At 32.4% G+C, this 25,728-nt stretch overlaps 1 protein-coding gene across 6 annotated transcripts in view; it reads left to right on the top strand.

Annotated features, from left to right (window-relative positions):
- Positions 1-24,732, top strand: part of LOC126740401 (tau-tubulin kinase homolog Asator) — a 152,759-nt gene extending 128,027 nt beyond the window's left edge. For 4 of the 6 annotated variants that reach the window (XM_050446410.1, XM_050446412.1, XM_050446413.1 and 1 more), the window contains exons 19-20: positions 2,756-2,942; positions 15,908-16,210. In XM_050446410.1, the coding sequence (XP_050302367.1) occupies positions 2,756-2,942; positions 15,908-16,056 (336 nt within the window). In that variant the 3' untranslated portion in view covers positions 16,057-16,210. Of the gene's footprint in view, positions 1-2,755; positions 2,943-10,909; positions 10,995-15,907; positions 16,211-20,148 lie in introns of those variants that run through there. The other 2 variants (XR_007661897.1, XM_050446411.1) reach the window with 2 other exon arrangements.
- Positions 24,733-25,728: the final 996 nt, after the last annotated feature.

The raw sequence follows: 25,728 nt of genomic DNA, 5'->3' as shown, positions 1-25,728 counted from the left end.
CGCCACATCTCCGCGATGTCGCCAGCGTGTATCTTTCGTGTCGAACCCATGTTTTAAAATCATTTTGTCCCCACCAACGCTGCGCCGAAGACACATCCAAATGCGTGTCGCCTTCATGTTGCCGGGAGACTGGACGTGTCAGTTGCCAACAACATTCAAGCTGTGCAAAAAAAAAGCCAACTTTTTTTCATTTATGGAAGTTTTGTTTTTTTGTTTATTATGGCACAACGAAATGTTGAACTGGATTTTAATGGATATCTGTGCAGCTCCTTAGCAGCAACATTTTTTTTTTCAATAAAAGGATGCACCCACCATTTTCTTTTTTTTTGCCTTTTTATTTTTTTTTCTATTCCGCAATTTATTTACCAATACATTGCAACCATATCCTCGTCTTCACTCGATGACATTTTGAACTAAACTGAACAACTAAACGTAGGAAACACGAAACGCGTATCTTTGGTGGGGCCACTGCATGTCGTCTGAATGTGTCCAGGCGAAATCGTATCGCCTTTGCGTCGCCGTCGCGTATCTTTGGTGGGACGACGGCCTAAATCTTGACACTTAACTTTCCTAAATAATAATAATAATAATAACTATAATAATATTTATTTATTTGATTGAAATATAAAAGGAAAAATGTCTAATAAGAATTTCTACAATTCAAACTATAAATCACACATAGGGCCATAAGGCAGAGAAGCTAATATGAGTATCATGGCCCTTAAGACAAAAAGAAAAAAATTATTAAAATAAAATTGTCCAAACTAATCATTACCCAAATATATCCGTCTAAAAGAAACTGTTTGTAGCAATTTCGGAAACTGAAGAACTCAAGCTCTTTTATTCTAGCTTATATAATAATATGCCGTTATACCTGGTGGTGCGTCGCCGAGCGGAACATAGGAAAACCAATGTAAATTTTAAGGGGGTCAATTATTGGCTTCCCTGTACATTTTATAGAAAAAATGTAAGATAACTTTTTGAAGAGACCAATCTGGCAAACCCTTGTGCAAAGTTTCAAAAAATTTTAATAAGCGAATCTTGAATTATTCAATTAAACGTAATTGCAAAATTAGCAAATTTTCGGTTCAGGTAAAACCAAACGGGCACCAGTAAAATGAATATTGTCACTGACGTGAATAAAAGTGTCAATAAATCAGTGACAGTCGATATTTGAAAACAAGTATGAATTATTCAATCGACGAAAAAATAGCCATGATTAAGTGGGATTATGCGGGAAATAGTTTTAGAGCAGTATTTGAAATGTTTTATAATTACAATGTTTTATTTAAAAAAAAGACATTTCTTGTATTCGGCTGTACGTCAGATTTGACAAAGCCTTATAACAAATTGTTTGCTGGTGGCTGGTGTCTGGTTTTACCTGGACCGAAAATTTGGTAATTTTGCAATTACATTTAATTGAATAATTCAAGATTCGCTTATTAAAATTTTTTGAAACTTTGCACGAGGGTTTGCCAGATTGGTCTCTTCAAAAAGTTATGTAACATTTTTTCTGTAAAATGTACAGGGAAGCCAATAATTGACCCCCTTAAAATTTACATGGGATTTCCTATGTTCCGCTCGGCGACGCACCACCCGGTATGTAAATAACCACTGGAATACTGAGGTACGGTGAAAATATGGAGAAATTAACTCTATACTGTAAATTCAGAAAGTGGACAAGTCGGTTTTAAATTTGATTTTGTTGTACAGATATGGAGGCGCTTTATTAATAATTATTGATTAAAAACGACTATACAATCCGACCCGTTGCTTAATATTTAACCATTTGGAATCCTTCAATTTATAAATGGTTCTAATCTTCTTATACCATATATTTACCTAAGGCAGGATTTTTGCACCCTTTCTATACGGTTTTTTTCGATTTTAGTTAAGCATGGCCATAAACTACTGCATAACTATCAGTCAACATAATTTTTAATATCTTGGATAATATATTCCTATAAGGGTACACATTTAAATTTACTTATTTTTTAGTCAATATGTGACATGCTCAGAAAAGCGCATATCACTATCCATAATTGAACCCAAATTTCGAGCAGATTGCACAGCAGGCAAGTCGTTCAAGATTAATTGAAACATTTATAAGTTTTTATTTCTACTAAACAGCACAATTTGTGGCTTTACCAGATTAATCGAAAGGTCGTATTTTCTAGAAATATCTAGTAGTAATTGCAGATCCTCATTTATTAAAATATTAGCAGCATTAAAGTCTACTAGATTAAGCTAAACTTCAACTGCGTATTATGGGCATATTGATGTGGTCGGCTATGTTTTAATCTTTTAACTATATCAAAAGTCTATATGCAAAACAATAAGTGCCCTAGAATAGAGCCCTGCGGTATGCCACACATTTAACACCTATATTTTTACATATCGAGTCCGGTTTTTCAAATATTCACGAATAAGTTCAATAGCTGTTGTAGAAAAAGCGGTAAAAAGTGTAATTTAGAGTTTTTTTTTAATTTTATCAAATCAGCAAAATCAAGCTTGATGCCTTTGTGCCAAGTCAATCTCTCTAAGAATATCATCTATTACATCAAGCAGTGCTGTAGCATAACCATATTTAAAACGAAATCCTACTTGTCTGGTACTAGACTAATAATCTTTAACTTTGTAATTATGCTTATTAAAAGTGTGTTACTATTATACCATAACATATGACGTAGCATTTGTCAATAAAATAAATGATTGTCACTCTGTCACATTACATTTATATTTTGTTTTTCTTCAGACAAGCCCCGCAATGGAAGGCCGTATATCCAAAATTCCAGTGTCAGTCACTGGCGGACAGCGACTAGCCAAATGCATGTCGTGGTCAGGGGATTTGACGCCGGGGCTACGTAGGCGCAGACAGGGAGAAAAGTATGTTACCGATCCTAGTCAGTTGAAGTTAAGATTTAAAAGGCATTCGAGCAGCGGTAAGTAGTTTCTGTTATTTAAAATATAACATTCTCTCTTTTTTGTCAGTATTTTTTTCCTTATAATTAAAAGAAAAGTTCATCCAATAAATACAAAATAAATAAAAAAAAATACGGTGGGCCAATAAAAATAAAAAATTGCTAATATTTCATAAATAGATCATTAAAAAAAAGCGCTCGGATCTGTCGAGTTTCATTTCTAGGTGAAAAGATTTTGTATACAGGGTGTGCTTGTGTTTTGTATACGAGGTAGAGCAAAAAGTTCTACAGCAAAGTTGTAGGGTTGACAAAAACCTACGAACTAAAATTATTTTTATGTATACTGGGTGTGTCACAAAAAAGTTACTATAAAATATGATTTTTTTTAACGGTACGCCCTGTATATTATGGTAGTAAAATGTAAGGCAAAAAGAGTACTTTACTTTGGTATAACGTTTTTAAAATTTCCGTGCGGCGTTGCAACGTAATTAATTTTTTTATGTTATTTTTTGCCTTTTAGAGGGTTCGTTTAAAAAATCATAATTAACTTAAAATTTATTCTGCGTCTATGAAACTTGTACCACAGTTAGTCTAGGGTACCTCCTCTAGGCTGACTATGATAATTTGTAATTTTTTAATACCGGGTGTTTTTAAAGAACTTTCAAACTTGCTGAAATTAAATACGCAATATCTCAAATTTTTCAAATAGAACTCCCTGTATATTTTTATCTAATTAAATTTGTCCCTCAAATACCTTCATTTTTTATTTAATATGCCCTATAGCTAAACCAAGTACTTTTTGAGATATTTTAACTTTTCTGTAAAATACTATGCATAAAACGGGTATTCTTTAAGTTTTGATCAAGATTGCTTAGAAAAAAATATTGAAGAATTAGAATTATTACTTTTCCTACAATTATTATTATTATTATTTCATACTTGAAAAATTAACCAACACAATTATTCACCTAAACTGCTATTAAAACAGCAAAATTAAATTACATACTGGGTAGATACTTACGTATTTTTGCATAAATGTACATGGTTACACTAATTTTAAATTTTAAAGATCAATTACAATTATTATAAATTGTGTTCAATATGACCTCCTAAATTTTGTACGCAAGCGTTTAGCCTTTTTGAGAATGAGTCATTAACCTTTTCCAACATAATTGGCGTGACTGTTTGAAAAATCTCCCGAATTTTATTTTTCATATTTTCACTTGTGGTAGGAGTTGTTTGATAGACTTTTTCCTTCACATATCCCCACAAGAAAAAATCCAGTTTGGTCAAATCTGGGGACCTTGCGGGCCAAAAGACCGGCCCACCTCTCCCTATCTACCGGTCATCAAAATGCTCATTTAAAAAATTTCTAACAGCATGGCTATAATGAGCTGGAGCGCCGTCATGCTGAAACCAAATCCTATCTCGAACATGGTCAGGCAACGTTTGTAGAAGGAGATTAAAATCGTTTTGTAAAAAGTTTAAATACATTTCACCTGTAAAATGTCCATTAAAAAAGTGCGGTCCAATAACGTAATGTCCTATTATTTCTGCCCAAACATTAAGCGACCATCTATGTTGATGATGAATTTCTCGGGTGAAGAATGGATTGCTGGTGTCGTAATAATGAAAATTATGTTTATTAACACTGCCATTATTATGGAATGTAGCTTCATCCGAAAAAAGTTAAAAAATTTAGGCTGACGAATCTTATCTTGCGCCCACTGACAGAAAGTCATTCTTCTTTCATAATCATGCGGAAGTAATTCCTGCAACAAATGAATATGGTAAGGATGGAATTTTTCGCTTCGAATCATGCGCGATATTGATGTTGCACTAAAGGGTAATTCTTTAGCGAGCTGCCTAACGCTTTTATGAGGATCTTGAACGACACTTAAAGCTACTGTCATCCTGTTTTCCTCATTTGTAACTGGCTTGAGCCGTTCATGTTTTTCATAAATTACACTTGTGCTTGGGGATGACTCCTTTCAGGATAAAGTTGCGCATAAATTCTAGATGCCAAAAGGCTATTTCTTTCAGCAGCTCCAAGGGCATATATCATATCAACAAATTCCTCACGAGGAAAATTCATATTGATTACAAAATTAACAATAAAAATTAAACATCGATTAACTAACTCACTGATAATAATTTCTAAAATGGTTTTTGAAGAAAAAACATTGATCTAAGCAATCTTGATTAAAACTTAAAGAATATCCGTTTTATGCATAGTATTTTACAGAAAAGTTAAAATATCTCAAAAAGTACTTGGTTTAGCTATAGGACATATTAAATAAAAAATTAAGGTATTTGAGGGACAAACTTAATTAGATAAAAATATACACGGTGTTCCATTTGACAAATTTGAGATATTGTGTATTTAATTTCAGCAAATTTGAAAGTTCTTTAAAAACACCCTAAATTAAAAAAATACAAATTATCATAGTTAGCCTAGAGGAGGTACCCTAGACTAACTGTGGTACAAGTTTCATAGGCGCAGAATAAATTTTAAATTAATTACGTTGCAACGCCGCACGGAAATTTTAAAAACGTTATACCAAAGTAAAGTACTCTTTTTGCCTCACATTTTAGTACCATAATATACAGGGCGTACCATTGTAAAAAAAAGCATATTTTATAGTAACTTTTTTGTGACACACCCAGTATACACAAAAATATTTTAAGTTCGTAGGTTTTTGTCAACCCTACAACTTTGCTGTAGAACTTTTTGCTCTACCTCGTATAGTTAAGGCGCTATCTTAGCCGTACACTTGTTGGCACACCCTGTATATTATCAATGGGATCATATATATACAAAATCGATAGTAATTAAGGGAGTAGTGGTCTAGTATTAACTTATGTCAAAGATAATAAAATTGTATCGATTTCGATCGGGCAATCTTGGATGCTTTTACTTACTATGGTCTTACAACGTCCTCACGACGATTTTTGTTCTTTACAAAGTTAAAAACATATATCCGTCGTAAACAAAATGTTTTTGACTTTTAAATCTACATGAAAAATAAATTTAAGAATTAAAATTAGTCACAGATATAATGAATTTTAAAGCTTTTATTCGTACAGACCTAACTAGGTGTGAAGAGCAATTATTGAACGAAACGCGAAGAGATTCATGACCCAGTCAAAAAACGCTGCTTTTTTCAAAAATATTCCTATCATAAGCCTAATTCAAATTAAAGGAAAAAGGAACGCGTCAGTATAGTTTTAAAGAAAGAAAGGACGTTTAGAACTTTGCGAAATTATGACTGAATCAATGATAAATATTTATATAATACACAATTGTCGATATTCATCTGACGAAAATCTATTCCATCAGGTCTATACTCAATATTTTAACGTCTTATATGGAACTTAGGGCGATTTTTTCTTAGTAGTCACTTAAAAGACGCTATCGCTCCTGGGTTGAAACGCGTTAAAATAATATTACAATGCCGAAGAGTTATCATTGCAACAAGTTGTTGCATATTCTCATTATACTCTTGATGTTCGGTGTAAATACTAAACCTTTTTTATTAAATATATTTAACACCACAACAAGTTCTCTTCGTTTAATATAGCTCTAATAGACGTGCTAAAGCATACACGACTTTTACTTAATATACTGGCAATCAACTCTCTCATTTCTCTCATTCAAAGAAAATCAAACAATTTTACTAAACCTGCAAGCACATAAATATAAAAAATAAATTATTAACATAAGTATAGCGTGATATGTACTACTGAAAACAGAAATACATTTTTATTGTATTAATCGTAAGGTCCAAAAGTTTAACGCCCCTACTCGGCTTTTGCATAAATTTGCATAAAAAAAAAATAATATGAATATTTAGTGGTTATTATTTTAACTTAAGTAAATTTAACTACATTATAAAACAAACATAATATGTATATAATGACAGTAAAAAAAAAAAGTCATCGCATTACATTGACCAAATATAAAATTAAAATTCTCATAATAATATTGGATCTCTTAACTGATGATTATTTCATATTATATGTATGTATAATTTTTAACGTCGATATTTGGAGTGTAAGTTTTTTCTTTAATTCAAATTAGGCTTATGATGACATACAAATACCTTTGGAAAAAGCATCGCTTTTTTGATTTGGTCATGAATTTCACACAATCTACTATGTTCTTTAGGGAAGGATAGGAAGTGTTAACTTTTTCATGTAGATACAAAAACTGTTTTAATTCAAACATTTTGTTAACAATTGATTTGTGTTTTTCGCTTTGTAAAGAATACGGATCATGTTTTAAAACCGATTTCTCAATTTGCCGATGTGCAGTAACAATAGTAGCGAACGTTACGTACGTCAAAACAAACCTGTATCGCTTCTAATTGGTCAACGCATCATGAAATTGAGCCGTTGTCTATGTATGATTAACAGAGTGTCCTGGACAATCGCCTGATTTGACTCCCTTAAATTTTTTTCTTTTCCAAGGGGTTAAAGTCAAATTTATAAATTCTAAAAAGTCGATAGATAGAGCTGCTGTTTATAGGAGCTCCTGGACTTACAAAAACATCTATAATAAATGATTGAATTGAATAATGAAAGGTATCGTTAATAGTTTAATTCTGCGAAATACATAAATAAGTATATATTTTCTTCTTTTTTCAATAACTGTATATATGAAATACTTTAAATTTTATATTTATTGAAATACTGGTGTAATGCCCAATAAAATAGGTAACTAATTATGAATTTGTTATCACAATATAGGTTTTACTTACACCTTGGTAATGATATGTAGTTAACTCTTCTTTAATTCCTAAAATCCGGAAACTCGGAGTGATAGAAACATATTTTTACCAAGCAATAATTCTTTCACCATAATTTTAAAACTGAGATTTGCTGAAAAGGTAATTTGATTGCTTTTAAAATAAGGTATCACTCTACCGCTATTTCCATTCAGGATTGTGGGGTTATAGTTCACCCCGCACAAGGTGAAAATTTCAAGGTCAAAATATTTTCCCCTGGAAGAAAAATCGTCGGGTTTGCACGGTATGTAAAATATTAGCCTTCCTTTACTTTTATTGACGCAACTTGTATAAAAAAATCAGTTAAACTAATTGGCTTTTAGTTTTCATCACACCTTTAGGTAAAGAAAATTGAATGCCTAAATATTGGAAAAGATATAATTTTATTATTAAATAGTAATGCTGATCACAAAATTAGCATTTTGATTAAATATAATTTAATGCTAATTTTTATATATAAAATATAAACGTCGGAAAAAGCTTTTCGCGTATAAACAAAATTTACGTATATTTGCGAAGTTGGCGATCAATACGCTCGTTAATACTGGGATACTAATTAATGTAATTTTAAACATGATCTGTGCCTATGAAGTAGATGAAAAACCTAATCGCTATAATCTAGGATTAGAACATTTTTTTATTATTGCTGTTATAATTTATTAAACGAATAGTTTAATATTTTCACATTTCAAGCTTTTTGATAAGATAATTAATTTATTCCATTCGTTTTTAAAAAACTAGTTTGTTATTTTTTATCACTGAAATTAATTATATATGTTAGTTTACAAAGAGCAGAGCGTCAATTTTAGCAGGCTTTAAATGCATATATTTTTTAAATATGCCTAAAAAAAATCGTCGAATATCTTTTGGGCTTTTCTTTTGGTCAAAAGGAAAGATGGTCAAAAATATATATATAAGCATTTAATTAAGTAGTAGGCTTTATAATACATTAAAAAATGGGTAAAAGATACCTACAACAGTCAAAATATCTACAACAGTGTATCTAGTAACATCTAGAAAGTGTAAGCCCTCGAGCCCTGTTTTGTAGTACTGAAACTGAATCAAAGATAGAGCAACAAATTTATTCATGTTGGAGCATCTTCAACGCATACAGACGAGGAAGTTGAGATTTTCTTGATGACGACATTAAAATAGCCTTATCTAAAGTTCCAACATATTGTCACACTTTTCTTTCATAGCAAGGGGACTTTAATGCGAAAAGAAGCAGAACAAAAGTTTTTTTGTTCCAGACTTTTCCTTGGGGCAACATGGAATAGGGCAGAGAAATCAAAGAGGAAATACCCTACTAGACTTCTTTCTGGAATATGGTCTGTACGCTATGAATACTATCCCTGTGAAAGCCGAACACCGAAAATGGGCATGGAACACGGAAATACAAAAAGGAACTTTAGATTATCATCACCGACAAAAAGCGACTTTTACGAGGTGCTACAGTATTAAATCGGCTGTCGATAGGTAGTGACTATAGAATACCCAGGGCAACAATAAGAATGAACGTAAGGAGGGGGAGAGGGCAATACTTAGTATGACGAAAAGAAATAAGTGGGCCACAGTCGAAAATAGTAGTACAAAAGTTTATATGAAATAGAGGCGAGAAATGTTGCAGAAACACCCGAAAAACGAAAAACAGTTAAGACAGATAAATAGAGAAATATCATAGGCATTTCGAAAAAAAAGGAAGGGATTATAACAACAAATGGATAACGAGGACTATTGAAGAGAATAAAAGAATAAAAGTATTTGAGAAAAAAACTCTCAAAAAGAACTGAGATTAATAAACTGAACGATAAAAACAGGCAACCCTCCACAGATAAAAAAGAAAGCCTGGAAATCATAAAATAATTTTATTCAAACCTGTACAGCAAAAGACCAGAAGAAAATGATCTCCAGCCAATCCCTCAAATTCTTGATTAGGGATCGGAAGAGCTGCCGGAAATAACTACATAGGAAGTTAAGAAATCACTATTAGAGATGAAGAACGGTAAAGCTGCTTATAAAGATGGTATTGTGGTCAAGGCAGTTAAGGAAGAGGGAGAGATATACTGAAGTAAATAACAGTCTTATTTAATACATGTCTTATTGAAGCAATATATCCTACATATTAGAATAATACCACAATAGTTATAATGCACAAAAAGGAAAATATTGCCAACCTAAACAACTATAGGCCAATTAGCTTACTGTCACACCTCTACAAAAATATTTGCCAAAATTATTACTAGACGCCTTAAATCTTAACTTGACTCCTCAGTTCCAAAACAGGCTGGTTATGGGACCAATGACCAACAACAACTAATACAACTTGAAATTCGACAGGGAGACACAATCTCGCCTAAGCTGTTCACCACGCTTCGGGAGTACTTGTTCAAAAATATTAAGCTAAAAAGTCTAGGTTTAAATATCGATGGAGAAGATCTTATATAATATCAGCTTACCTAGGTAAAACGGAAGAAATGCTGTCAAAACTGACATTTGCCCAACACAAAGTTGGTCTCAAAATCAACGTAATCAACATAAACGGAATTTATAAGGAACCTGGAAATATCTAGAAGATAAGATCGGAAATTAATCGGAAAATTGGCCTAACAGGGGCAGCTTATGGTAAACTTAAGCATATGTTTAAGTCAGAGATTCCGTTGTACCTTAAACGCAATGTTTTTGATCATTGCATACTGCCTGTCATGACTTAAGGTTCAGAGTCTTCAACGTTAACTAAGAAATCAGTAAATAAAGTGAGTTAAACCACGCGCCACGGTACTTTCTCTATTATGAATTACAGGGATAGAATTCCCAATGAAACAATACTATAGGGAATCGAGATGACAGATGCGGTAGAGCGAATGGCTTGCTTGCTTGCTTGAAGTGAAGTTGGGCTGGACATTGGAGGAGATTAATTTTTCTCTTGAAAGTTTTCTTGTTTAATACTTAAAAATAAATTATAAAAATTATTGCAGGAAGGTGTTGAAGGGATTTTATTTCGATTAATGTATTACCTCTTATGATCTTTTTATTGTCGCGTATGATAGATACATTGGTAACTGACTTTACATTAAACATATATTATTTTTAAAAAAATACTGTTAAGTGAATATTATGGCTTGTGCTATAATTGGAGACTTACTTCTAAGATAAGGACTTTTTTATACAAACCATTAGAATTCTCATTCCTTCTCTTTACAGGTTCAACCTCAATCCTTCAAATATCCCACCTTGATCCATTTCCACTATTAAGAACCCTCTTAGTCTGGATTTGCTCCCATTTCAGGTATTATAGTTATTATTAAAATAAGGCAGTTAGCACAGAAAGTTAAGTGATAAAAGGATTGGTTTGTCTGGATACTTCGTGAGTTTTGAGGAAGCAAAAAAAAGGTGGTACTTGCCAACACGTGTTTTTTTCTTATTCAGGATTAGAAAACCTGAGAAAAAAATACATAGGGAACAACAGGAGGGAACAACCGATTTGTGTAATAACCTCTAGTACCACCTTTATTTTTTCCACTTCCTGATTTACGAAGCATCTGGAAAATCCGATTCTTTTATTATATAAATATATATTTTTTATATATTATGTTCTTATATAACAGATTCTGTTATCATAAATTAAAATTCGCCAGCTTTATTAGCAGAAATTCCAATTTCAGATAGGTTTATACAAACAATTACTATAAACAAGTATTTTTTAAACCTAAGAATATAATTTTAAGAAATTATATGGCTAAAAATAAAAGAAAAATTAATAAATATAGCATATATGATTTAAAATATTGAACTTAATATCCACTGCAGAAACAACTTGAAAAGCCGCATGTTTAAAAATATAAATATACGATATCTTTTTTACTTGTGACTTTTTTGTTCATTTGTGTCATTTTTGCTATTCATGACTCAATATTAGCTCAAAACAGCTTCAGTTCATTTCGCCTAGATTAAACAAAATATCTGGTTATGTTTAACTCATATTATATACCTAAAAGTAAATTCCTCACTTCCTACTTGAAAGATATACAGGGTGGCCATTTGAAAACGAAACAGAGCCTATTTTGGGTCCCTCAGAACATTTGCGAAAAAATCCTCGAACCCGTCAACTTTTGATTCAAGGGGGAAACATTTTTTTGCTAGTTTCGAACCCTGAGGGCAAAGTCCTAGCAGGGTTGACAAGGGCCCCCAAAATTTTAAATGGAACGGGGGGTCGAGTGGTACCTTATTTTGAAGGTATTTTTATGTGGATTATAACCCTAAAGTTTTAAATCGTTACTATTTGCCTAGTCGATACAGGGGCTAATAAAAGTTACAAAAAAATTTTAAAAAGTATAATTTTAAATAAAGGGCTTAAAGATAAAATCAATCAAGTAAATGTTCAAAATGTTGGCCTTCGACTTCCATACAATAATACAGGTTTTGTTCAAACCTTTCCCGTACATTTTGCAAAATATTAATAAATCAAAAAAAAAATCTAACGGGCTTAAGTCCGGGGAACGAGGAGGCCATTCAATAGCTCCTCTTCTTCCAATCCATTGTCCTGGAAACGTTTGGTCCAAATATTGACGAACCCTTGCAGCATAGTGGGGTGGCGCCCCATCTTGCTGAAATGCTAGACGATTTTCCAAGTACTCGTTGTTATTTTCTAGTATCTCCACTAATGCTGGGTGAATTGTATTTTCTAATAACTCCAGGTACATCTCTCCTGTTAAATTGCCATGTAAAAAAAGGGGCCTACGATATGTTTACCAAAAATACCAGCCCAAACATTTAATTTTTCAGGATGTTGTGTATGCACCTCACGAAATATTCTGGGATTTAAATTAACCCAATAGCGACAGTTGTGACGATTTACAGTACCGTTTAGGAAAAAGGAGCATTCGTCAAAAACATACATTAAATAGAAAGTGTCGATCATTGGCGGCTTGTTCAGATATAGTTTCACAAAATTGTATACGCCTATCAAAATCGTCTTCGTTTAGTTCTTGTAAGAGATGCATTTTGTACGGATGAAACTTGTTTTTTTAATATCTTCTGAATGCTGCTTCTCTTAATACCAGACACGGTTGATAACTTCCTTGTGCTCAGTGTAGGATCTTGCACAATATGGCCTAAAATAGCTACTTCTGAAGCTTCATTCACCACTGGATTATCCATTTCGCGCTTTTTATTAGCCACAGACCCAGTTTCCCAAAATTTTTTATCCAATTCCAAAATGTATTTGCGATGGACCTGTCGATTAGGTTGTTGTAGTGTGTTAAAGAGCTGGGCAGTTCTATTAGCATTTTCATTGTTCGCAAAGAAAAGAGAAATATATTTCAACTCTTTCAGCAAGTGAATAAACCATTATCACACTTTAAAGAGCTATTTGTTTGACACACTATGATCTGACAGCAGTAATTGACAACCACTATTAAACTTCAAAATGTTGCTATAATAACAGTCTCAACAATAACCAAGAGTTGCCTTGCAGAATTGGCATTATAATTTAGGGTTATAATCCACATAAAAATACCTTCAAAATAAGGTATCACTCGACCCCCCGTTCCATTTAAAATTTTGGGGGCCCTTGTCACCCCCGCTAGGGCTTGCCCTCAGGGGGGTGAAACTAGCAAAAAAATGGTTCTCCCTTGAATCAAAAATTGACGGGTCCGAGGATTTTTTCGCAAATGTTCTGAGGGACCCAAAATAGGCTCTGTTTCGTTTTCAAATGGCCACCCTGTATAGTATTATTTTAATAATTTATGCTTTATTCATTTATCTTTTATTAATGTACATGTTTATTTAAATTCTTAAGTTATTGGACATTTAATAATTAGATACGATTTATAAACTTTCTTTAATAACTTTTGGAGGGAATCAAACAGTGTTTATTTTGAGTGAAAACAAATTTTAAATAAATTAACTTAAAAATAAAGGGTTTTCGGTCAGTGCTTATTAAGGATAATGATCTTATGTCAAGAATTCGATTTAATTTCATTCATATCAATTGGAACAGTTAACAATACCTTTTAGAGAGATTAAAAGTTCTTAGTTTCTTATTAACTTATTATATTGGTAAAGCGCTTTAAATCTTTAGCAGGTCATCTTCAGTGCGGACATCATCAATCTTGTTTGTTGCAATATTAGAGTTTTGGTCCTATTTATTTTAGTCTAATTATTTTTATATATAAAACGCTCACTGCTGTGGAAAATACTTTTTTTTTTTAATTTTCACACCTTTCACACGATGCAATTTATCATTGCAATTATGCAATTAATCAGAGAAAGAAGTTGATAATTCTCATGGTAGGTTATAGAGGACTCCGTTACTCTATGGATTGTCGTCGAAAATATATAAACTCGGATATCCGGTCTGCCCTGTGAACTCTTTTACTGATTCGGCACGTTATCTATTATCACCTTAGCTCAACAAGGTTTTAAGAAATATGACTCAGTTCAATAATGTTTATTCGATTAAAAATTTAGTTGAAGGAATACTTTAATCCCAAGTGGAGCGGTCTTGATTTCCTTTCATGTCAAAAATCTTTTTTCGAGTATCCCCTAAAGATTGCATATCACTTGTCTCTCTCCTTTCCTTAGGGAAGTGTTCATGCACGACTTAAAATTATATACCGTCCTTTTACCAACAATATAGTTTTCTATAAAAGATACATATGATATTTGTATCGCGTGGGATGGAGGGGAAAATAAATTGAATAATTTCATGACTTTATAGAAAAATTTCTTTCGCGATTATAGATTTTTCAAAATAAAGCACAATAAAACATATTGCAGTTCTTAATGGCTTCCCAATTAATTCAATAAATAAATAATTTTTTCAATTTTAAAATAAATCTTAATTGTCTCACAATATAGTGCATAATAAACCAGATATACACGATTTAAAATTTCATTGTCCATTTTAATTAAGTTATTTTGGTAACGTTATTTCTTGTTTTCCGTATAATTAGTTAAATTTTTGAAAAACTTTTTTTTTTCATTTTGTTTAAAACTCTCAACATTCTTTACAATCATTTGATTACCACTAAGAACAAGAAAGATAACTAAATTGGGAGTTTATTCGTTGAGCTGCAATGCGGTTTATGTGGACCAATCTGGGACTCAAATTCATATGAGATTGGGAAGTATTACATGAGTGTCCTAAAGCTAAAAAGCTGGCCCTTCTAGGAACATTGGTAATAACAAAAGCCAAGACAATAGCAGTGCTCAACTGTGTGAACATTTTAAATTTCAAACTGTAGGTACTTGCTTTTTCAACAATTTGACCTTGCCTTAAAATTGTCCTTATATAAAACAAGTGCATTACACCAACCCAATTTAACGCAGGGCTGAATGCTACCTACTTATAGTACGGGGCTACGCGGTTCGATTCCTACATTCGACAAACCTTTCTTATTTTTTTTTATATATATTCTTTATTTTATTTTTTACCTTTAAACTTAAAATTTTAACTTTTAATTTTCTACCCTCGACTGTATCATGCGGTGTTGCTTTTTGCATTTTTCTTTTTCATTAGTGAATACACAAGGTATGAAGTTATTCGTTTATAATTTTTGTGTAAATTAAGTTTGATTAATAAGTGTTCATAACGCTTATTATTCCTATTTCTTACAGTAGATCTGATGATGCCTAGTACAGGCGAAACACGTGTAATCCTTTGACTTTATATCTTAATATATTTGATAGCTGTTACTTGAATTTTAATTTATTACTATTTAATATTCAGATGTTGTTTTAGTAATTTCAACATTATGCTATTTTATTTTGTACACCTTGATTACTTTTATTTTTGGTGAAATTGTTATTATTAAGTTTGGAACTACTCTTGCATATATTCCATTGGAGTAGGATATCTTGGTTTTATTTTATACCTATACTGTTTATTATAAGAGTTATTTATTATGTTATGGAATGAAATTTTAAAAGAAACTTGAATTTCACTACAATAAATTGACGCAAACAAATTATGATCTCTAGATTATTTGTTTACATTATTACCTTACTTTCACTAATAATTTCTTGATTGTCTTAATAAAATTTATTTGAAAAAGTTTCCTCGAAATACACACTGTTTGACTTTCGCGAACCTACAGCCATTTACCTAGTTTTATTCTGCAAATTTACGAACCGAATTCGACATATCCGGCATTTGAATACACCAACGTCAGTAATCAACAACTGATTTACGATTTTCAGGTCTGAGAGCAAGGGGCATATCAAACTGTCTAATAGACGCGCCCGAGAGTAGTCCCGAGTCCTCCGAAGGCCCGCCACCTCCTCCACCCGGTGGAGATCCGCCATCCGAATCTCAGGTGAGGTGTCGAAGGTTCCGACCCGTTACGTAGGAGAGCGTCGACATCCCGCATTAAATGTGATTTTGTTCTGTTCACGTGCCTAACAGTTTTCGTCAAGTGTTCAGTGGAAAGGTAAAAACCATCCCGATTGCTCCGTTCGAGTTTAATTTTTGTTTAGGGCTTAAATAAACCACTGTGAAAAGGCGGTATGTGCTTTTTGTTGAGTGGCTTATTGTCGGAGCCGAATGATAGATTGGGTGGATGATGGTCACTGAGCGTTTTTATGATTTTTACTACTTTCTCGAAAATATTTGTTTAAAGGAGATTTTTAAATTCAGATTTTGAGGCGCATTTTTTGCTTGAACTGTAATGATTTATTAATTAGGGTCCAATAGAAGATTTTTTTAATATACTTAATGCCGAGGAGTGGCTGTGTATTTTCGCACAGAAAATGTGTGGGAAAGAAAGCGAACTGTCTTTATCGTAAACAAGAAATCAAAAAAAGGGTTAACGAAAAGTAGATTTTGATAAGAGATTCAAAGGCAAATGAATTACTGAACGCGATTTTAGAACTACTATTTCTTTTAATTATTGTTTTTTATTTTTGACTTTTTCACACGCACAGTCTCTAACGATGCCTGTCCTTTTTTAAATTTAAAGAAAAAACATTTAGACGAGAAGTTGGTAATATGAAACTTCATTTTGTTATTCTATAGCAATTTTCTTGTTTTGTGTATTATGTACAAAAATTAAACATTAATCCGTTTTCTAATAAATAATCTATTATAATAAATATAAAAACTAACAATCTTAAGATAGGTTTAAAAAAAAATACAAAATTCTGAATAAAGTGCAGTTCGGCGAAAAATGTGCTGATAATATGGATCCCCGAATTTACATCCATACTATTATCAAAAATAAAATTTATTTATACTGGCCTAATAGAAAACGAAAGACACTAGAAACATTTATTGACAAAAAATCACAAACGTAATGATCTTTATCGCAGTGAGAACACATAATGCACTGCACCCATAGTTTACCTTTCATGTCCTCGGAAAATCTGCTGTCGCAGAAAACACTTGCTTTTGAATTGGGGTTATTTCCGAAATGGATTTGTAGATCACTAGATGAGTAAATGACGCTAATGTTACTTCCTTCTTCATATGATTCTGGTTCTTCTTTCCTTTTTGATCTACTCTTTGTAGATCGTTTTTTGTTGAAAGCTTTTTTATCGCCTCAACTTTTACCACAGGAAGTACTAGGTGTGGTATTCTGTTCTTGGTTAAGACGAAAATTTATTGATATAACTTTTCTTTTCTTACCAGATTCCTTTAATTCACTTTTGTAAGGCTAACTGGTAATCTGGTAACTGGAGTTTGAACCGGCAGGAGAAATGCAATTATCCTATGCGATATTCTCATTTCCAATGGAGCTATCAGTTAGTGACTCGCCTTGGTGTTCAGGTTCATTAAAATTGGCATCTGTGAAGATTTGTTGATTGCAGAAAAAAAGTCCGGTCTTGGAAAAATCAATAATTGCTATTGATCCAGTTGGACATTGAATATACCTTTTGTTAAACAGTTCTGCAATATCTTAGGGTCCAAGACGCCGCTGAGTATGACGCATTCAAAGTCAGACAGCTTCATTGTAATGGGTTTTTAGTAAGTACCCGCATAAATCTTTTGTTTAAGGGCTGGAGTTTTTTGTGTGCTATGCTATAGACTTTTTATGGTTACATAATTCTGCCGGGCTAGATCTATAATTTTATCTTAATGTTTCGTGTATGTGAATAGTCTCAACAACACTGGAGACTCTGCAGAAGGCTTAACATGATTTCAAAAAGAAAGTTACTTTGACCAACCTGATACCTTGACCTTTGATCGCCGCATCTTCCAATTGAGCCAAGTGGTGTATTTCTCATAAGATTACTTATTCAACATCTGACTGTCATTGTTGACAGTTTTTGTTTGAACAATCGAGAGACTAGTTTCTGGATCCGTTAATTTATTCTTTTTATATTCGTTTTCCAGAAGATAAAAAATGTTATTAACCCTGTTAAAACCATTAGCTCTTGAAGTTAAAGTACCCATAAGTTTGCGAATAGAAATCTTATTCTGGTGATGACGCAGAAAATGGTCTAGCCCTGCACGTCCTGCTTTTCCTTTAGCACCGAAAAGCTATTACATTTACATCTTTACGAGTTAATCTGTGATATTTACATTTGCTTGCTTGTCCCAAATTTTACGACGGGATGCTTCTTGCCGAACGACTTTACTTAAAAAGTGACTTATACAGAGGGTGTTTCAGAACTACGGGATCAAACTTCTAGGGGTTACTTAGTGTAATAGTAGAAAACATTTGAGTATAGGGACCCATGTCCGGAAAAGTATCACTACTTTTGTACATGATATCATCACAATAATTGTTCAAAATATCTTCCTCCAATCTGAGTACACCGATTTAAACGTCGCACAGTATTTCGGCGGACTTGAGTAGCAGTTTGATATTCGTTTTGAATTATTTGAAATGCTGCTATTCATTCAATTGAATCTTGTTTTGTTTCTACTAAAGTTTCGAAAACTTTGCACGTCACCATCGGAAAAAATCTAGCGACGTTAAATCGGGTCACCTAGCAGGCCAAGAAAACTGGCAAAAACCTCTGGCAATTCAACTCTGTTCTCGTTTTTAAAGATAACATGAGATTTTGTTTAAGATCATCAGCTATAAGATTTTCAGACATTGACATTGACATTTTCAACAATTTGATGGTATCATGTATAACCCTTTCAAGGCGGATTTTTATTTATTTCATGAAAAGCATAATTTACTTATTGGTTTCATATTTCAAAAGTAAAAGGTTCTTAGAGAGGTTTGTAATTTTTTCAAATTTTTTTGTGGGACATATCGTCCCATCAGTCCATTCCATTGGGACAATATGTCCCACCAGCTCTGAAATAAAGACATACATAAGTGGAACAAATAATTTTTTTCAAAATATTGCATAATTTCACATATGGAAAGGGGTAAAACAGTCATTGCATAGAGGCACACTGCATACCCTGCAAACAGTTCTTGTGCGTTTCTCCACCTTGTTTTGTGAACATCTTATGCACCTTCTCCGTTTCTGCTCGACAATCGGCATATGGTCGCCAACATTCACCATAGTTTTTTTGTCGCTTTGATGCTCGTCCGGTAGTTGAACGCCTCTTCACACCGGCTTTGCTTTTCCCTTGGTCAATTAGGCTTTCGGCTAGGGCTATCAAGAATTCCAAAAATGGTATCTTCTTACGTCTAACTTCATTGTAAATAATGAATGAGTTTACAGCTGTTATCATTAATAATTTGTAGAAAACTTTTTTCCACCGCTTGGTAGACTTGCGGTCGAATTCATAAAGGCCAGCTAAATGATCGATCAAATCGACGCCTCCCATATACTTCTTGTAAAAGGAGATTATCTCGGAACATTCGACAGCAAGTTTTTGGCCGTCCTTTTGTTTTCGGTCAACAAATGTACGCTGATCCCTATGACTATGAGTTACTAATTGCCAATACTTCTTTGGTATCCTGCCATCTAGTAAAAGGTTATCCCGTCATTCGTGCATAAAAATTTTGCTTCACTTTTTTCTAATTTATCCTGACTTTTTGGTATATTTTTTCGCGTACCAATACAGGTTCCTACTGCAGCATATGACAATGTTTTCATCAATGTCACCGATGTAAAATATCGGTCAAAACAGATCACAACATCAGATTTCATTATTGAGCTGGTGAGTTTTCTAACAACCCTTTCCCCTACTGTTCCATCTGCTTGTCCATCCTGCTGTCCACTATATACATCGAGGTCATATACATAACCGCTAAGAGAGTCGCTTCTTACCCATAACTTTATTCCACGTTTGATGGGCTTCAATGGCAAATACTGCTTTAGACTCGACATCCCTTTGAATTTTGCCATACTTTCATCTATAGACTGATAGACCGAATCCTCTCTTGCACTTCGATATGTATGCTTGAAACACTCTAGAAGCCTTTCCACATAATAAATCTTCGAGCAATCTTCTGGTTTCTCTGGACTGTTGAAGTATAATTTGGATATTAGTAGTTTATAACGGTCACGTGATATTGCATTTTTTATTGCAGTATTACCCATGGAGGTATGCTTTGACCAATAGCAACTCAAACTTGGAAGCGTGTTGTAAGCCATTACAATCATAACACCAGTCAACATCATAATTTCAGAAGGATCAGTTTGCTTAACTTTTTTTTTAGTTTTTTTTTCCAAAATTGTTAATCTTTCATTAGTACACTGAGATATAAATATATATAAGCTTTTTGGAAATAACTTTATCAATCTCCGTAGACTGACTATTTATAGAGCTCAAGAGAATTTCGGTATTCCTTGCAATAGGAAGTTGTATCCTTGGGGTATAGTTCTGCGGTACTGAATTCCAGATTATGTTGTCTGATGCAGATGAAGTTGAAGGCCCTGTTTGAGGATTTGCTGATGCATTTGGGATGTCGGACATAACTGTATCTGTTATTGACAAGATAATGAAAACGAACCTTATATTAAACTACTAAAATACTCAGAACTTACTTATCACTGAATGAAACTACTTTTGTAGATAAAACACTTTGTAAAGAAACTTTACCACATGCAGCAAAACTAGCAACTTAGCCAATGTTGTCAATTGTTTTGCGCATTAAACATAGATGTCACTGTCTGTTTTAAAATAAAGGAGAGGTTCCATATGAAAAACAGGTTCCATATTACCAGTTTCTCCTTTACGGTATATAATTTTTTTCCATATGGAAAATTCAATTATATTTACATGTTTAGTGTTCAACAGATGCATAACTTAAAAGTTCTTTTAATGCATAAAATTTAGAAACACATTAGAAAGGTAGCCAAGGAAAGGGAAAAAAGGGACTATGACACATAAAAGAAGATTCTATAAAATAAATAGAAGTTGAAAAAAAAACAGTAAACCTTATATACCGGATGGTACAGGATGAAGGAAACACTCATATGACATATTTGTTTCATAAGCCAAAGAAACGAAATTTGGTGTGTGTAAGTCATTAGAAAAGTCTTTGGCAGAATGATAAAACACCAAAAAAAACTTGTAACTTGAAATTATAATAAATAAAATGGTCCGTATGGTCAAAGTAAATAAGTAAACCTTAATTAACACGTTTCCTTTTGAAGGTATCAGGTTATCAACAGACATTGGCCTTGTTTCCCGCACAGCATTTTTTAATATCAAAGTTTATGTCGAAAACTATCAATTTTTTTGTTGCAAGAAATTCAAACTAATATTTCGTGGGCAATCCCGTTAATTACAGTTCAAGCAAAGTCTGAACCGAAAACCTCCTTTTTTGCAAAACAAAGGTAGTGTTCTAAAAAAGTTTAAATAGCTTTAAAAAGTGATTTATTTTAGTGATCTAATCAAACTGAGGTTACGGTAATCTCACTACGTAACTTTTAATTTTGGTAGCAAAAATTAGCTCACACTTATTCTCTTCTCGTTAATAAGAATATAGTGATACAAATTGTTCAGGTAAATTATAATAATCTAGAAACAGTTTTGTCAAACGCATGTAGAAACAGTTTTAAAAATAGGAGATGTTTTAGATTTTTTAAGGTAATAGAATCGTTTTCATCAAAATTGAAAGTTACACGTATTACTTTAGGAAGTAATGTTAATTTAGAATGCCATAAAAATATTGTAACGATGGACAATGTAAACATCAAACGCAAAATTGTTTGTTCATCTTTGTAAATAAAACTACGTGCCCATCCTAATAAACGAATCTTAAAAAATGTTCTATTTAATGCATTTATTTGCAGTTCATTTTTGCGGCAGAAATTTATAAACTAGCTAGTTTTGTATGGCTTTCACTTAATAGGCAGAAATCTGTATGCTTTGTCCATTAGGTATCGGTCAGCTTATTAATAGTGAACTGTCAAATAAATGTTTAAAATTGCCCTTCCTACGATATTTTAAAATTTAGTTAAAAAAATTAGTACTGCAACCTTTCAGAATTTAAATTAAATTTACTTCAATTTTCTTTTCTTAAATCAAATTTTAAGTAATTTTTTGATATTTCTAGTTTTTTGAGATTTTCTTAAATTTAAGTAAATTCATAAGAATCTAAAAACGGTTAAATCCTTTATGATTAAATCTTGGAAAAAGCAATTAAAAAATGTTTTTAAGAAGAATAAATTATAGGAATTTGAGTATATTTCCTGCCTGAAAATATACTCGCCGACACAAAATTCCGCCACCCTGAAATATTGGCCAAGTTTGATGTTTTATAAATTTTTTATTTTTTATCAGATTCTCACGATTTTGCCATCAGTTTTTAGATACATTTGTTGTGATTTTTTAAAATCATTTTTTAAAGTAGGATTTTTTCGATTAGGCTATATTATACAGGAGCAAAACAAACTCTTATTTTTTCTCGTAATTTCAAAAAACTGGAAAATTAAGGTGGATAATTCTGTTTACATACTGTTCCTTGTAATCTTTGATGTATTCTAAACAATTCGATTTTTGATTCATTCCATTATCTCATTTCTGCTGCTAGCTGCAAATTTTTTATTAAAACGCTGATTTGAAGCTTATTTTTAGATAATTAATGTCAAGTTTTCGGTTAAAAATTATCGACGTTGGCTAAGGACGCAATTAATGTGACATAAAGTTTGACAGTGTCACTATTATAATTTGTTGTGTGTCAATATGGTATTAACTCCAGCAGACGTGGGTAGAATTTTTGCGTTAATAGAGGATGGCTGTAGCAAAAGTTATGTCGCCCGTACTCTGAGATTTCCGCGGTCTACAGTTCGAGATGCCTGGAATATTTACAGACGGGAATTTTTACTAGACGACAAGGCTCTGGCAGAAGGAGAATGACCACTTCAGCTGATGATCACTTTGTCACCATTAGTTCTTTAAGAGATCGAAGATCTACTGCTGTGTATCTAAAAAATGACTTGCGAATACTTCATGGAGTAAGTGTAAGAACGATACGTAGAAGATTAGCAGAAGCTGGACTTTATTCACGAAGGCCAGCAAGATGTCCACAATTACTTCCTCGGCATCGACAACACCGACTGAGGTTTGCAAGATCGCATTTTGAGTGGATTCTAGAACAGTGGGCAAACGTACTATTAACAGATGAATCCAGGGTTTGTTTAAGGATGTCGGATGGTCGTAAGCGGGTATACAGACGTAGAAATGAAAGATATGCTGACTGCACCATTTCAGAACAAATCTCATATCGTGGCGGTTCAGTCGTGATTTGGGCTTTGATTGAACTTGTATTTATTGAAAATGGAGCTCTAACCGCCCACCGTTACATTAAGGAAATCCTTCAAGAAGTTGTTGTCCCATTTGCTCTATTCCTTACTTATCTAACCTTATTCATTCGATGCCGCGAAGACTGAAAGCTGTTATGGCTGCGAGAGGAGGAAGTACACGTTATTAAAATTGTTTTTTTTTTAATTAACTTTATGATATACCTAGTGTTTGTTTCTCCTAATAAAAATACGCTTCAAATCAGCGTTTTAATAAAAAAAATTGCAGCTCGCATCAGAAATGAGATAATGGAATAAATCAAAAATCGAAATGTTTAGAATACATCAAAGATTACAAGGAACAGTATGTAAACAGAATTATCCACCTTAATTTTCCTACAGGGTCTTTTGAAATTACGAGAAAAAACAACAGTTTGTTTTACTTCTGTATAATATAGCCTAATCAAAAAATGCTACTTTACAAAATGATTTTAAAAAATCACAACAAATGTATCTAAAAACTAATGGCAAAATCGAGAGAATCTGATAAAAAATACAAAATTTATAAAACATCAAACTTGGCCAATATTTCAGGGTGGCGGAATTTTGTGCCGGCGAGTGTGAAATGTATGGAACTCGTTTTTAGGTAGTTATGTAAAAAAAAACATTGTAAAGGACTTTCCCAATATTTCACATTAACTTATTTAACTTTGCGTTATAGGAAAGTGCAAAAATCAATGTATTTGTGTATCATATTAATCAAGGTTATGTACACTTAATATTTTTTTGTGATTGTTCAAATTTCTGGCAGCATCGCTTTAAAGCAAATTACCGCATTATCTTTTAAATTGAACATCGAACATGATAATCCTGAGATTATTAGAAAAAGATAAATACAATTTTATATAAGTTTGGATGTTGTCAGATTTAAGAACCTTATAATGGATTTTCTAAAGCGAAATGTGAACTTTATGAAATATTTTCTAGTCCCCCAAATGCCAAGTATTTTTTTAAAGTACTTGATTTTCTATTCTAGTCAATGACGGAGGCGATAGATTTTAAAGAATTATAAATATTTATGAAAAAATAAATACTTTGTAAAAACTATGATATTACATCTTAGGGATATAGGAGAAAAGTCAAAATGTGGAGTCTATGAGTGTTTGTTTAGTAAAGTTGGTATCGCGTGAAGTGAATGTAAGATTTCGGATTTTGACTTTCACACAAAAAAAATTCAAAACTGAACAAGAAATATATAGCTATTAAAAATTACACTTGATTAAGTAAAAATAAAGAAAAAATATTAGACTGCTAACGTTGTTTTTTTTTGAATTGTACTATATTTGTTTTTTGTTTTGTTTTAGCGCTGTATTTTTAAATTATTATAGTTAATAAAAATAAAAAAGAGAATTTGAATGTAAAAAGTTTATTTTTTCCTATGTTTAAAGTATAAAGGTAAGTTAACTTTTTTCCCTGGTACAAGGGCTTTACAAGCTAAGTGTCTTAGCCACGAAATTACACGGGTAAGTCAATAAGTCAGCAGAGTAGTTTATTACCCTGAAGATAATATTGGTCGATATCGTGATCTTGAACTATTGAATATTTAAAAATTAATTGAAAAATATTCTACAATATACAAGGTACTTTCAAAAAGCAGGGTGCGATAAAGGTAATTTTTTCAAAATGATACATACAATATGTATTTAAAAGTCATTTTTTATTTCTGCGTATAATTTCCTATTAACCAGAATGAAATCATTACACATACTTCAACTGTAAAGAATGACTACAAAGACCTCTTACTTATATTATTAACCTCATATTTATCACTGGCACAATTCCAAAATACTTTAAACAATTGTCACACCAATACATAAAAAGGACCTACATAAACTATTGAAAGCTATCGACCAATTAAACAACCTTTCAAAAGTATTACAAACATGTATCATCTAAATCGCCTAAAAAACCTTTTTAAGACATTTTGGGGTACTATCACAGAATCAATTTGATTTCTCGGAGGGTCTTAGCACAGTACACGCAATACAGAAACTAACATCTCAAATTACCAAGAACTTGAACAATGATAAAAAATGCATTGCAGTTTTTATTGACTTGAGCGAAGACCTTCGATACTGTGCCTCATAACTTTCTTTTAGATACCCTGGAATATTATGGTATTAGAGGTATGGTCAAATAGCTATTTGAAAGTTACTTCGAAGATAGAGAACAGTACCTAAATATAAATGATATACTCAGCGACCAAGAGTTAATAAAACTTGAAGTACCACAAGGAACAGTATTAGGTCCAATTCTTTTCCTTATTTATATTAACTCATTGCTTGCTTAGAAGTCTTCTTATTTATTCCAGGCAATTGAGTGCATTCAACCATATGACAAAGACAAATAATTGGTTTTTG

The sequence above is a fragment of the Anthonomus grandis genome, chromosome 9 (assembly GCF_022605725.1).
Source record: "Anthonomus grandis grandis chromosome 9, icAntGran1.3, whole genome shotgun sequence".
Taxonomy (NCBI): Eukaryota; Metazoa; Arthropoda; class Insecta; order Coleoptera; family Curculionidae; genus Anthonomus; species Anthonomus grandis.
This window is presented reverse-complemented; position numbering and strand designations above follow the sequence as displayed.